The sequence below is a fragment of the Nicotiana attenuata genome, unplaced genomic scaffold, assembly GCF_001879085.1.
Source record: "Nicotiana attenuata strain UT unplaced genomic scaffold, NIATTr2, whole genome shotgun sequence".
NCBI classification, from domain to species: Eukaryota; Viridiplantae; Streptophyta; class Magnoliopsida; order Solanales; family Solanaceae; genus Nicotiana; species Nicotiana attenuata.
This window is the reverse complement of record NW_017671609.1, coordinates 181,598-197,205: the sequence shown is the minus strand read 5'-3', so window position 1 is coordinate 197,205 and position 15,608 is coordinate 181,598. Positions and strand designations below refer to the sequence as shown.

Below are 15,608 nucleotides of genomic sequence, written 5' to 3'. Positions count from 1 at the left end.
TATGGATTAATATGACTTTCTTATAATATTGTCTATGATTTTTCCTTGTATTATTGTTATACTTATTTATTTTAAGAAGACTGGAAAATTGTTTATGATTTTTCCTTGTTGTACTTTTTCCATGTTTATGGAAATTATTTTATACATTTAGTATAAGGAAAAATGACTAAACTTAAACTACTAGGAAGAAGACTGGAAATTACAAGTACTCCTCTTCTTTTGGATATAATAGAACCCAAAACAAGACTGGTAACCTTTAAAAAAATTCTTGAAAAACGAAATTAATTTGGTCATAGAAAATTGAAAAAGTCTACACGAATAACAAAAAATGGTATTAATTAGTGATTCAAAGTTTTAGAGACTGAAATATTAAATATAATTCAACCACCTAGACTCTTCGGATGAAAACGAACTAATAAGGGAAAGAAAAATTTCGGAAAAAAATAATACTGCAGCGAGGTATCGAACCTTGGCAGCATATGTAAGGGAAAGAACTTAGAGAGTTGATCAACTAGAGCGTCTATTGGCATTTCTGGTTTAAATTAATATTACAAATACTTTAATAACTTTATTATTGAGTTGATAAAAAAAGAGAATGTCGCTACTTGTTTCGAACCCAGGAAGCAAAGGTTGAGGGAAAGACTTAGCAAATGCTTTCTTCATCGCAAAGGTTAAATATTATGAAATTCAAGATCGTTTCTTCATCGCTAATAACTTCTTAATCGTCATTGCTACATTAAGATCGTGCATCATTTTAGAGTTCAACACGACAAAATATTTGGCATCGAGCAAATGTTTTCTGCACTCTCTTTGTTAGAACAATTTTGTTTTGTTTCAAGTATTGAAGTTAAAATACAACGTAACTAATCCAAAGCCATGGGGAAAGATAGCAACAATTATGCAGTAGCTAATACGATATCCACAACACATAAACGTTGGTTAAAACAAACTAAGCAATGCATAAGTTTCATAAATCATCAAACAAAAAAGTTTATGCAAAACAAGCAAAATTTCTTCAAAAACAAAAAGTCCCGAACCAAATAAAATAACAATGCAATTAGGCCTATTGAGAACTCCAAGTTTCAGCAATATTCTTTATCAAATATTACAGTTCCAAGTCTGGTTCGGCACTGAGATCAAACAAGCTTGATTGCGATTGTGTAGCGTCAATTTGCTGCAATTAAAATCAAACAAACACTATAAGAAAAAATGATATGTTTAAGTAATAAATCAAATATAGTTGCAAAATTATACCTCATTCCCACCTACGGAACCATCATGCTCATTACCCCTACCCCTACGTCCACCACTTCTACCGCCACCTCTACCACCAAATTGCCACCACTCCTGCCACCACTCCTGCCACCCCCTCTAACACAAGTTCTTCCGCCATTACTAGCTCCAGTACACCACGCAGCTGTGAACTTGTAAAGTAGTATTCAGTTCTTCCTCTATATCTATTCAAACTCGGCATGCCACGTGAACGAGTGTACTGGGGATATCGTAGAGTTGTGCCTTCAGTTTCACCTGAGTCATCCTGGTCGGGGTTTGACACGATCATTTTGTTGTCCCAGTTTTGAAGATCATGCACCATCATCTTCAAATTATGCTTAACATATTGAACCTTCACGCTGGTGCCCAGTGCTATATCATAAGCCATGTCAAAATACTTCAACATGCTCCTGTATGTCTTGTACTCAGGAGTCATGTTTGGGTAGCCAAATTGATGGAACCGAATCAAGTGTGGCGGAATAACATCGCTTCTCTACCTTGTTAGTATATACCTTCCGCCAATTTTATCAATCTTCTTGTGTGACAAGATCTTGAGTATATGGCAACAAAGTATCCCTCTAGACTCGAACCATTTGCAGCTGCAACTAAAATAATCACTGATAGGTGTATATTCAACAATGTACTTTACTGGATTTCCACCATTTTTTGGTACAACTGAATAATCATTAACGATGAATTTCTCAACACTAGGGACAAATTGATGATCATCGGGGCTGCTGACTTCATAATGATAAAATTTCCTTAGCCGTGTCTTGAAAAATTCATACACTGTACGCGTATAACACTGAATTACCTGCTCCTCCCACTTGAACAATGACTCACACACAATTTGAAAGCCCTTTGACCTGTATTCTGCTTCCAACTCTTTTTCATGCTTAGCTCTTATAGCTAACTCATATTGGTGAACAAACATACTAAGAGTGCTTTGACGGGTAATATATCCACCAAAGAATGCATGCATCTCCTTACTTCTTTGCGTAGATAGCATACCATCCCAAAAATATACATCAAGGTACACAACAATCCATTTTTCCTTCTCGGAGTAAAGCTTGTTGAACCAATTCCTTGTATGCAAATTATAATTTGCAATATATTCTGTCCATTTTCTCTCAAAAACTTCAACAGTAATGCTATCAAGGACCATGGATTCAAATTCTCCATGTGCAATTTTAGAAGGACGGACACCACTTAAGTATAGAAGCAACTTTGAAAAAATATGCTAAATACAATACCTATGTATTGTATGTGGCATCACTTCAGCAATGACTGGCTTAATGCTCGGACACTGGTCAGTTATGATAGCATCTGGATGAATATTTCCATGGCCTCAAGCCAAGTTCTAAAAATTAATTTGTAACTATAGATATAACTAGGTATTTTGACGTATTTCATGCTCCTTCTTGCTTACGCTTTGATGATAAATTCTTACAAAATAGATCCAAAGGCTCATAAGTTGTGCTTGATTGCAGGTTTGATCAACAAAGTGACAAGATGTCAAATATCGGCTCAAAAGGAGTGAACCTTCACAAGTATCAAAGACAAAGAGAACTCAGGACAAACTAGCCTAGTGCGGCAGCAGTCCATTCTGTGCGGTCCGCACTAGGGAGATTCAGAGAACTGGCAAATCAAGTGTTAAAGCAGTGCGGCCGCAGTGGAGATTGTGCGGTCCGCACTGAAGACTCCGCAGCCGCACTACCATTCTACGCGGTCCACGGAAGCCAACTTCTGAGAGATGTCCAGAGCCTATCATCAAGCCTATGCGGTCCGCGGTCGACTCTGTGCGGACCGCGCTAGCTGCCTCCGCGGCCGCACTACCATTCTACGCGGTCCGCGGAAGCCAACTTCTGAGAGATGTCCAGAGCCTATCATCAAGCCTATACGGTCCGCGGTCGACTCTGTGCGGACCGCGCTAGCTGCCTCCGCGGCCGCGGTCCATTCTGCGCGGTCCGCGGAGCCTGAGTTCAGAGAGCCAAGATTTTAAGTCCAAGAGCCTAGTGCGGCCGCAGTCCATTTTGTGCGGCCCGCACTGACCCCGCAGGGGTATTTTTGTCCAGTTTTTCCAGCTTAGTATAAATAGAACCTTTTTCCATTTTTAGGGTAAGCAGTTAATTTAGAACAGCAGTTGCGCTCGTGAGAAGCTATTTTGTAGCTATTTTGGGAACCTTAGCGTAAATTTAGCAATTGAATCATTATATTTACTTTAGTAATTTAATATTATGTCTTTCTCTTCATCTATTTCTCTGATTTTATCTTCAAGCATGAGTAGTTAAACCCATTAGGGGTGTGGATCAACCCTAGTGTGGGTAATTGATGGGTGTTGTGATTTAAGGTTAGATTGATTATGGGTGTTTGTTATTTGGGTCAATTTTATGGTTTAATTTATGAATTAGTGGTTGCAAACACTAGTTTGTGCTAAGTTGACTTGGCTCTTCTTGAGAAAGGGAGCCTAAGTCTCCAAAATTGACTCAACAAGGAATTGGGACGGACTCAAGAGATTTGATATTCCCAATTAAAGGGTTAAACCTCGAGAGAGTAATTACCCAACTTGAACCCTAGTTGCTCGGGCAAATATGCATACCCAATTGGTCTCTCGAGAGTCAATTGGCCAAAATCACTCTTTCTACCGAGAGGTGTAGAGTGGGTAGTATTGAGTAACGGTTATAACATATTTTCCCAATCATGTCGATCGTGCCTTAGATGCAATTACCCGTCGATTAGCCACCTAGGTGAAGGTCACTACCCTAGTGCCCTTTATACTATTAGATACAACTCGTAGCAATTTACTTTTAGTCTTGTTTAGTTACAATTATAATTTGTAGTTTGGTCATAGTAGAATATATAGAAAAACCAAATATGAATGGAAGATCAATTAAGAGCATACACGCAATCCTAAGCTAAATAGATACTCGACTCCAATCTTAGCTCTCTATGGAATCGATCCTGACCCACAAATCGGGTAAAAGCTATTGCGACCCTCTCTTGCTACTTTTTAGTGGTGCGGAGTTGGCTGTGATCAGATATCTTCATGAGACATGAGAGTACATCCTAGTAAGATGGACTGTCTATGGCGATTGATGCCAACAAATGTAGCACATGGCATATTATATCGATTCACAAGGTAAGTCGTATCAAAGCATATCACATCATGGAATTGCTCATACACCGCCTTACAGTGTGAATTCACCCATATCATATTTCACAGCGTACCAATATTATCAACGTCTATTGAATAGAAAAACTCCCGATCCTTTACTTGTATTTCACGAAAAAATTGATCAATGACTGTGCATCCCCTTCTTGCATTTCAAAATTCCTACTCTTTAAAATAAAATTTCTACAATATTATGGAGTGCAACCTAAATTTTACGGTTCACCACGTTGAACCTCAGCAAGTCTAATATTCTTGGAAGGTCTAATGCCAGATCGATCGTGAGCTACAAGATTCTCCTCAAAGAATCACAAACGGACCTATGTCCCGCCATCAGACGCGATATGGAAGGGAGAGAATCATTATTGTGATCGTGAACGACCTTAGAGACGCGCCAACAACTAGAATCATACAAAATAGCAGTGAACCTAGCTTTACAATTGTTACTCTTGATGGTAAACTTAGTTTTGCGAATCCTAGCCCGATCACAACAGTAAGTTATGTACCTGGCAGTGTCACCACCCTTCTTGTTGGAATTTCTTTTGAAGACAGAGAATCATTTCAATCGTGCATGTTCTTTGTAGAATGCAAACAAAGAATCTTTATCTCTATATCACATTTCAGAGATTGGACCTACAACCATATCCTCTTCAGTGAAATCATTCTCCATTTCCTGATCAACATCATATAACTCTAATTCATTTACTAAAAAATGCTCCCCATCATCGTCAGCTTCTCCATAATATTCTCCATCAGGTTCTTCATCATCATCATTTAAATGCACTGCATTGTTGAAACTGTCATGAGAATCAACATCGACCCATTCGTATTCATTCAACAAACTGTCATCCCTAAAGATCTGTATAAATCGTCCCTAACTCGATCAAACCTATTATATTGGTTCATATTCATGGTTGTTGTATTTGTGTTATGTCCATTTGAATTCATATTTTCTTGCACCGCCAAAATTTCTTGGTTTGAATCCATTTTAGATAAGGAGGAAGTGTCCACTTTGACTTGGTTTGATAAGGAGGAAGTATTGACACTACTAAATCTGGTGAATTCAAATTTTCTTCCTCCTACTAAATCGTATACTGTATTTTTTTTAAATACAATAATTTGCTATACACACTAAATACAATATGATGTAAAGACTTTTTAGCTTCCTCCGTATGTGAACATGGATGATTTCATGCTGCTCAATGCTTGGGAATAGGAAGAAGATCTCTATATTTAATATTCTGTTTTGGAGGGAAAATTGTAGGGCCAAATAAGAACGAGTGTTGCACCCCTTTTTCTCGCGAAATTGGTTTTCGATATGTGACAAATTTTTTAAATGGGTATTAAAAGAGAAGAGTCGCCACCTAACGATTTTAAGGTGCGTTAGGGCACCTAATCGCAAATAACTCTGTTTTAATTAGTCAACGTCACCAAAGATCGGGTAAGGGCTCAAATTACCTTGGAGAGAAAGTGTTAGGCATTCTCCGAGGTCCACAACTGTGGGAGCCAACCGAACTTTAAACTACGTGGATTATGTAATTAGGCTAAATGATCAAAGAAATAAAGAGAGATTAAAAGTTGAAAAGTCTTATTAAAACATATGAGAATAGGTACGAATCTCAATATGACTACAAGACACAATTACATTGATTTATAGTAAACGACTAAGTGTAGATATCAAGTATATAAAGAAAAGGGGGGGGGGGGGAGTCCTAAGTCTTTTAGCCTAAAGGATCACCCCGTGCAACATATATAATACTTCGCAACTTCCTTTAGGTAGGAGTTGCACATATTATTCAGCAGGCACGGACTATCATCTCCTGCTACCCGATTACTATGTTGAAGTTGTTTACCTAAAAGCGTTCTAATTCAATTCTAAGTCGTACTCTATGCGGGAGCTACCCGTCCCATGCCTATGGTCCAGGAGGCTTTGGACCTACTATTTGGGTGGTTCTAGACTTTACTTAGGTTTCTCAAAATGATATAATTAAGCGACATTCAAAACAGATAGGACTTCACGTAAATACAATTAAAGGCCCAAGTTATCCTCCACACATAACTACAAAGGCATGCAAGCATATTTCAGTTTATGCAATAGATAGTTTCAGAATTAAGATGTATTATAGTCATTAAGTCCTATATGCATGGCTTCTAGATGATCCTGATTTTCAGCATTGTACAGGAAACATTGCAGCTTTAAACTAACAGATTTGTATATTGAAGGTGTTACAGGTCCTATCAACATAATCTCTACTTGTTCGTATGAAGAGGCAGTAAGACTATTTGAAAACTTAGAGTTTGCGACATTGATTTAATAAACATGTTGTCTAAGATGAATAACTACATCCTATAGGCAGGATTTCTAACGGTTGATAATTGAAACTGGTTTTATAATACTTTATCCCTATAGGCATGTTTTCTAAGCGGGTGACAATATCCTATAGACAGGATTTCTAATAACTAAGCAGTACAGAAACGGCACGAAGTAGCTGATTAATTATGATACTATAGTCATGGGCAGTACACTAAAGTAATAAAAGCATTTGACCAATTGATTATTTGAAGTCCTATAAGCATAGTATCTAGATTAGTAAGGCATGTGCTATTAAATCCTATAGGCATGTTGTCTAAGTTTGCACAGTAGTAGACATGGAAACAGGTATAGCAAATACTTGAACTAACATGTTTTGAAAAGTTAAGTGATGTGTGTGCGTGACTCTTATAGGCATGCTTTCTACACATAAACTAAAAGGCATGTAAGGTAAATAGCAAATAGCCCACATAGATCCTATAGGTATATTTTCTACCCATTCATGTGAGAATTAAAGTACTCTATCCCCCTTTTACTAATTTCCCCATCTGTTTTGTTTGTAAATTATTACAGGCCCAAAATAATGAATACAAGTGCAAATATTACATATTGAAAGATTACAGGCCTAATAAACAGAGCAGGCCCAAAAGAGAAATAACCTAGTAACACTGGGCCTTCAGCAAGCTCACTTGTCACACGAAAAGTAGACCCGGATCCAAGCACACCCCAAACGTGAGAGTGTATCAATTGCACAACTCGAGGGCCACACATGAACTCGTATCAGGCTTAGATGGAGGAACCATACATGGTAACCAATTGACAAATCTAAAGTCTATTAACAGTGATACCTCATTGGGACACGATTACATAAACATATCATCACCTTTTTTAGAAGCTAAGGGAACAAGATTGGTCAAACAAGAGAGCTTGAACATGCCAACTAGGTGGACAGCTTTAACATAGCAAGTTTGATATAGAAAACTAACACCATATTGAGCAATCATTCAATAAAGGAAAGGGTGTAGCATGCTTAACACAGTCACACATCAGGAGGGCTTAAGAAGCAGGTCTATTGAGTTAATAGGGTAAACACACACACACACACACACACACACATACATGCTAAGTTTCCAGAAATCGAGTTTAGCATAAGATATTAGCCGGAATTAGTCAAAAAGACTTTAGACAAGTGAGCCTTAATCATAGTAATTATAGTCAGAGGGATAGCAGTTTCACATGAAGATTTCTGACATGGGGGCCTAACATAATCACAAGCAGTACCACAACAACCTAGTAACATGGTCTAAAACAAACCACAACAATGCCAAAGTCTAGAGAACTCATGAAAATATATCAACTTAAGAGGAATAGGACAGCCAAGCATAATAACTCATACCAGTTACTCAGACACAAGAGAAGAAGCTAACATAGAAATTTTCCCTAGAAGCAATGCTAAAGACATAAGATTAACCAATCAAACACACATTAGAACTCAAATGGAATGGAAGCATTCCTTAGCTAATTAGTATAGCCTCAGAAACTTAGTAGGTTAGGCAAGAATAACTCAACAAGATCTGAAACACAAGCATTGATTTATCACATAGATACAGGACAAGGTAGGGAACACACATTAGTTTACAAGTAGCACTTAAGAAGATCGGAGTCCATTCACATAATGAGAGCATATTACATATGTTGAAGCCTACTGAATTCAACTACCAGAGAACATGGAACTGCAGAGCACTGTTAAGATAATAGAATTGCAGTAAAGCGTACACCAACATAGTATCAGGGATTCATGAATAGCAAGAAAAACTGAATCATGCTTAATTACAAAAGTTCAAACAATATTGGCACACAGAACACACATGTCACAGACAAACAGAAATGAAGATAGTTAAAATTGTAAGAGTCAAGGACACTAACCAGTAGCAAAGTTAAACAAGCAAAATAGTAAGAAACTTAGACTATCAGTAGTGATTCAGTAGCAGCAATTGAAAGAAAACAATGGAACCCCAAATCCCCGATGCTTCAGAGTTCACAAGAGCCTCGATAAGGGCTCCGAGCAGTGCTTGTACCAGAGGAGGTCGTTTAATATTATTATGGCCTTGGCTTTCAGCCGGCCAAGACTTCATCAGTTTCAGAAAATAGTCAAGTGTAATAAAGTAAGTGAACGAGTGAAAGAAGACAATAATGAGAGTAAGAGCAGTAATCAGGTCCGTTAAAGAGATTAGGGGAAGGATTTATATAGTAGTAGAAATTGAACAAACAAACAAGGAAATATAATCAATCAAACACAAAATAAGGAAAAAAGAGCATGCAGAATCGTTTAGAACCAAATTAGGAAAAAATCAGGCAAACCCTAGTTTGACCGGAATCAAAGGTTGGTTGGAGATCTTGGTATCGGACTCATATGCCTTGCCATGATGCATATAGGCGACATATCGTCCAAATCTTGAAGGGTGAAGTTGATTTCCCTTGATTCGGAGACTAGTATTTGCCAAAAGTGAGGCAAATACTAAGTAACACCATAATCCTGTAAGTAGCGATGAGGTAACACGTAAAAGGTAAGAGAATCACAGAAGGAATCCATGATTTGATCGGATTTGAAAACAGATTTCTCTTGAATTGTAAGTCAAAAGTATTTGTAATTCTAAGAGATTTTCTTACTCAAGCAACTAATGTGTTTTCTACTACTGTTAAAATTCTAAGGACTGATAACTGAGTTCAAGCAGTTACTGTCCAGCCTTGGTATTGTACATCAGAGTACATGTGTTTACATACCCCAGCAGAATGGGATGGCAGAAAGAAAACATAGAACTATTTTGGAAATGGCTAGGTCCCTCAGATTTCAAGCAGTTGTGCCTTTAAGATTTTGGGGAATGTGTTACTATAGCAGTCTATTTACTCAATAGATTACCCTCAAAGGTAATTGGGTACAAATCACCTTTTGAGAAGCAGTATCTGCATCCACCCTCTTTATCTCATCTCAATGTATTTTGCTGCTTGTGTTGTTCTACAACTCCTAAAGTTTTGGACAAATTTTCACCTAAAGCAGTGCTTGTTGTGCTCTTAGGTTACTCCTCTACTCAAAAGGGGTATATACTGTATAACCTGCATTCCAAAAACTTTATGGTTAATAAAAATATTGTGTTCCATGAAACTGTGTTTCCTTTCATGCATGTTAGAGATTCAGGAACTCTGATTTCCCCTGTTCTGGATCTGTTATCTCCTGAGTTGGATGATACAACTTTCATATCCTCTTCAACACCTACAGTAGAAGACTCAACTGAGCCTGCTGCAAACCAGATGTCATCAGAATCATCTGAAGAAATTCCTTTCTTCCCCCCAGACAGAACTGCTTCTGAACCTCGCTCCTACTGTGACTTATTATCAGGATGATACTTGTGCTGGAACATCTACAAGTCAATCACATCCTGCTGAGCCTCTTGAAGGATGCAGGAGATCCTCCAGACTAAGCAAGCCACCTGTATGGCTGCAGGATTATATCACCCTCTCCAAAGGCTCAAAATGTACTTATCATATCTCCTCCTATGTAGACTATTCTCACATATCTCCAACCTTTAGACAAGCTCTCACAGCCTACTCAGCTCTCTCAGAACCAACTACTTTTAAAGAAGTTGTTACTGATCCTAGGTGGGTGAAACCTATGCAGTTGGAGATTCATGCACTGGAGGACAATCATACCTGGAGAATTGTAGATCTTCCACCTGGAAAGACACCTATTACTGTAGGTGGGTGTACAAAATCAAGTATAAAGCATCTGGGGAGATAGAAAAGGTTCAAAGATCGATTGGTTGCTAAGGGGTACAGTCAAAAGGAAGGTTTGCATTATGGTGAGACCTTTTCTCCTGTGGCTAAGATAGTTATTGTCAGATCCATTATTGCATTAGCTGCTTCTAAACAGTGGTTGATCTTTCAGATGGATGTTCATAATGCTTTCCTTAATGGAGATCTTATTGAAGAGGTTTATATGCATATACCTGAGGGGTTTTTTAGACAGGGGGAGACTCACAAGAAGGTCTGCAAACTCCACAAGTCTCTCTATGGACTTAAACAGACCCCAAGGCAATGGAATATGAAGTTGACTGAAGCTCTACTTCATATGGGATTTCAGCAAAGCCATTATGATTATTCCATGTTCACAAAGAAAGCTGGGAATGACATAGTGGTCATACTGGTGTATGTAGATGATCTTTTGATCACTGGGAACAACCAACAGTTGTTGTGTGATACTAGAACAAATCTCAAGAAAAGGTTCAAGATGAAGGATTTAGGAGAGCTGAAATTTTTCCTAGGCATTGAGTTTGCAAGATCTAAACAAGGAATTCTCATGTGTCAAAGGAAATATGCTCTATAGTTAATATCTGAGTCAGGTCTAAGTGGTGCAAAGCCAGCTGGAACACCATTAGAGCTGAACCAGAAGTTAACATCCACAGAATTTGACAGTTGCTTCAATACCAATAGTGCTCACTTAGATGAAGCTCACAAGAATCCTGGTGCTTACCAAAGATTGGTAGGAAGATTGTTATATCTCACTATGACCAGACCAGACATTGCCTATGTGGTTCATGTCCTTAGTCAGTTCATGCATTGTCCTAAGATTTCTAACATGGAAGCATCATTGAGAGTGGTAAGGTATATAAAGGAGGCACCAGGTTTGGGACTGCTGATGCCTGCATAATCATCAAGTAAGCTGACTGCTTACTGTGACTCAGACTGGGGGGGCATGCATACAGACAAGGAGGTCAGTTACAGGGTATTTAGTTAAGTTTGGCAATGCACTGATATCCTGGAAGTCTAAGAAGCAATATTGTCTCTAGAAGTTCAGTAGAAGCAGAATTTAGAAGTATGGCATCGTGTGCAGCAGTTACATGGTTAACAGGTTTGTTCAGTGAACTAGGTGTCAAGATTGAGCTGCCAATAACTCTGATATGTGATAGCAAAGTAGCAATCCAAATAGCTACCAATCCAATATTTCATGAGAGAACAAAACATATTGACATAGACTGTCATTTTGTGTGGGAAAAACTAAGTCAAGGACTGCTGAAAACTGAGTATGTGAATATAGAAGATCAATTAGACTTGCTCACAAAGGGCTGGGAAAAGCTCAACATGAATACTTGCTGAAAAAAACTGGATTGAAGAACTTATTTAAATCATCACTTGAGGGGAGTGTTGGCTAGCAGCTAAGTCACAAGCTAATAGCTAGCTGTAGTTAAGCTTAAGTGTAATGTTAACTAGAGTTAGTTAGTTAGGGAGTTAGTGAAAGTCGGTTAAGGGTAAAGTTAGTTAGGTAGTTAAATATTGTAGCATACTGTACAAAACTCAATTTTTGGAAATGAAGTGAGCTGGTTCTTTTCTTCTCTCATTTTCTCTAAGATTCTTCTTCTTCACTGTAGCTTCAATCATCCTTCCGGGGGCTGCTAACACAGTTTTCTATTACATTTTATCTATCCTTATCTTCTATGTTGGTTGAAAGTTGAATATGAGACAATTATAAAAGTCGCTATGCAACGGATAGTTTGCTGAAAAAAACTAAAGAGAGCATCTCGATCATTGCATTCTTTTCCAAGTTTGTTAAGTCACACAAAACCAAAAATTATTACGTACTAGTATTTCATGAGAATGAAGACAAGAAACCTAGTCATCGGAATAACGACAGTGATTGTGACCAGAAAGATGACGCGACGAGAAGCACCTTGCAACAAAACAAAGCTATGATTTCTTTGTTTAAACCATAAACAAACAAAGTTCCAAGCATTTATATTTCCATTATCTCACATTCTTTATGCATAGAAGAATTCCATAAGCAAGTGCTCAACAACAAACACAAATTAAAATTGGCTAAACGATAACACTTTTGTGCCTAACTATTCCCATTATAAATGAAAAAAAAATACGCCCGAGAAAGAATAATGATATAAATTATAGAGATGTATTACGTAAATTTCTCTTCTAACATTTTTTTTTTTTTGCACCTTCTAACTTTCTATAACACAACTAGAGAAATATTCACAAACTTTTGAGCAATTGTTGTTTAATGTTTTATTCATATTAAAAGAACCAAATACGCAAAGCCCAGATAAATAGCGCATTTTTTTTAGATTTCGTTGTTTAGAGAAAGATTCGCATACAAGTAAGAGACATACAACATCATAAGATTGAACTTATTAATCCAAATAAAGTAATGAATCTATTTAAATAGATATCATAATACAAACTAGCTATATAAAGGAAAATTCTAATTAAATACAACTCCATTCTTTTTATCTTGTTTCTAGATAAGATTTGAGAAATAATTTCATGATTTTCGGCAATGTTTCCACTTTTAGTAACAGGGAACGGAATCCACCAAGTCCAATTAGTCTGGTCGACATTGTATATAACTCTAGAATTTTTTTATCAATTATCATTTAGTACTTCACCTTCACACTAGAGGACAAATCCATCAGTTTAGAGGAAAAACAAAACGAAACGAAATAAAAAGAGATCCTGAATTAGCTTGTGCACTTAAACATGGATCATATAAATACCAATGTTCACTTATTGATCTCATTTTTTATTAGCCCAATGCAAAAGTCTGGATTTCATATACACATTATATTTATAAAAAAACAAAACAAACGGGACAGACATACATGAAAAGAAAGGATAGAGACTATACCTAATGTGAAAGCCAAAAAGATAGCAGTTGAAGCTTCAACCTTAATTTTAAACGAAAAAAATTAAACAGACACATGGAAAAAAAATTGAAGAAATTTCACAAACCCTAGATCGTAACATTCGGAGGCAGAAAAGCCTCTTTTACTTAGACTTAATATTAAATTATGCAGACATGGCTATGGTGAAATAGAAACTGAGATATTGGCACGGCTCAATCAAACCAAAACTCCACCATTCATTATTCAAATAGTTTCATCTTGTTTGTCTGAGTGAACCAGGCCAATACCTGAGTTACTGTTTCATAGGAAAAGTATGTGATTATCTGCCAGAAAGAGGCCTTTAACTTAAGAACTTCTTCTGTAGTAGACAACCCTAAAGCAAAGTGATCATTACTATAAGGCAGATGAACAAAGAGATGAAAGGTTGTAGAGTGTGGTTGTGTAGAAGACCTAACCCTAATAAGCTACATCTTTGAACGGAGAGAATTCATGTAAGTGACCCCAATATAACTTGGGACTGAGACCAAATTGTTAGTATTGTGTTCTGTTTTAAAAACCCTAAAGAGGTGTGAACAATAGTATAAGGCAGAAAAGCAAAGAGGATGAAAGGGGAGTGGGAGAAGAGCGAGGAGAGAGTTGGGAATGTTTGGGGGGGAATTTAAGGATGGGCACAAAGAGAAGAGTAGAGAATGGTTAAATGGTTCTCTGTAGACTGCATTTAAAACCGCGACTACCAAAGCACAAGGACGGGCCAGTGCATTTAACTCCATTATTCTGCTACACCCCCCCACCCCCACCCCCCACCCCAAAACTCCCCTTGCCTTTTACCCATCTCCTTCGATTCTCTCTCTCAGTCCATATCGTATACTCCAACTTAATTTACATTTCTTGACACTTCTCCTTATTTACAAGTTAGTAATTCAACTCTTTATGAACGATTATATGTTAGTTTTTTTTTAAAAAAAACATCATTTCTTGCTATGGAGCGCATAAAGGAGTTGTGAAAACTGATGTACGAACATTAGCTTATTCGCAGACTTGTCGAAGTAGTTCAACATATTATTGTACGTCGAGAGGATTGTGGCACCATCTAGGTTATTTTTTGTGAGTCCACGGAATGGGAGGATGCCAGAAATTTTTTTTTATCCAAACATTAATTCGAAATCAAGACATTGGCATCCTGTAAATCGATTCATAACCTTTTGACACAACCAATCTCTAGTCTAACCCATAAAAGGAGTAGTGGATACACATTATCATTCTTTTACATTTCAATGTACATTTATTACTACGTAACTTTTTTACTTTTAACGAAGTGCATGGAAACTACATGCTTAAAACAAAACTAATTGGGTTGGTAGTTGAACTGTCGAAGTAAAATTTGAAATCTTTCAGACTTGAGAGACTTTGCTTATCAACGCCTCTTCCTAGATAATTAGCTATCATATTCACATTGGAACTCTGTGCTGAATGCTTAGTTTCAACTAAATTTAAGTCCTTGCAGTCTAGAGATTCGATATGGCCTGGTTTGAGACATAAATGGACCCCTAAACCTATTCATCTAGAGATTGCTTAAGAAATGTAGCCAGTCCCTCAAATGAAAAAAACAAAAGAGTAGTAAAAAGGGCATAACTGTCTTTAAAAGATAGAATGGTACAAAAGGGAAAACTTAGCTTGTTACTACATAAAGGGGTAACATAATAGTAACACTTCAAGAATTTAGTAGGAGGAAAAAAAAAAAAAAAAAGGATGCCCATGATGGTGATACTTGCAGTCCTACCAACCAAATAATAAGGGGGAATCATAAATGAGAAGAGGAAAAGGGAATCTCCCTTTAATTTTATCTCTCTCATACATAAATAAATTCACTGCGCTTAAATGAAAGAAGCACAGAGAGAGGCAGAGAAGGGGAGATGGATAGGCATAGGACAGCCCAGAAATTTAATGCAAAACTAACCATAGCTAGACCCTAGAAAGGGAATCAAACCTTTATCGACCTAGTTGAATTCATGTTAGCCACATGGGCGGATTTAGAATTTAAAAAGAATTGATTCAGAATTAGTGCGATCTTATTATTTAGATATGTTAATTTTTAATATAATCATACATAATGTAGGCATGTAAATTTTATTATAATTAAATTTATTAAATAATTTGGACTATATTTAAA

The 15,608-nt window shown here is 37.1% G+C and overlaps 1 protein-coding gene across 1 annotated transcript; it reads right to left on the bottom strand.

Moving 5' to 3' along the window:
• Positions 1-1,765: 1,765 nt before the first annotated feature.
• On the bottom strand, positions 1,766-2,437 carry LOC109209263 (protein FAR1-RELATED SEQUENCE 5-like). Its single transcript, XM_019372500.1, has one exon. It carries the CDS (start codon positions 2,435-2,437, stop codon positions 1,766-1,768), a length of 672 nt encoding a protein of 223 aa, XP_019228045.1.
• Between the last annotated feature and the right edge of the window lie 13,171 nt (positions 2,438-15,608).

Coding starts and splice junctions, on each gene's coding strand:
- LOC109209263 (XM_019372500.1), bottom strand. CDS start 2,437: ATGGTCCTTGATAGCATTACTGTTGAAGTTTTTGAGAGAAAATGGACA.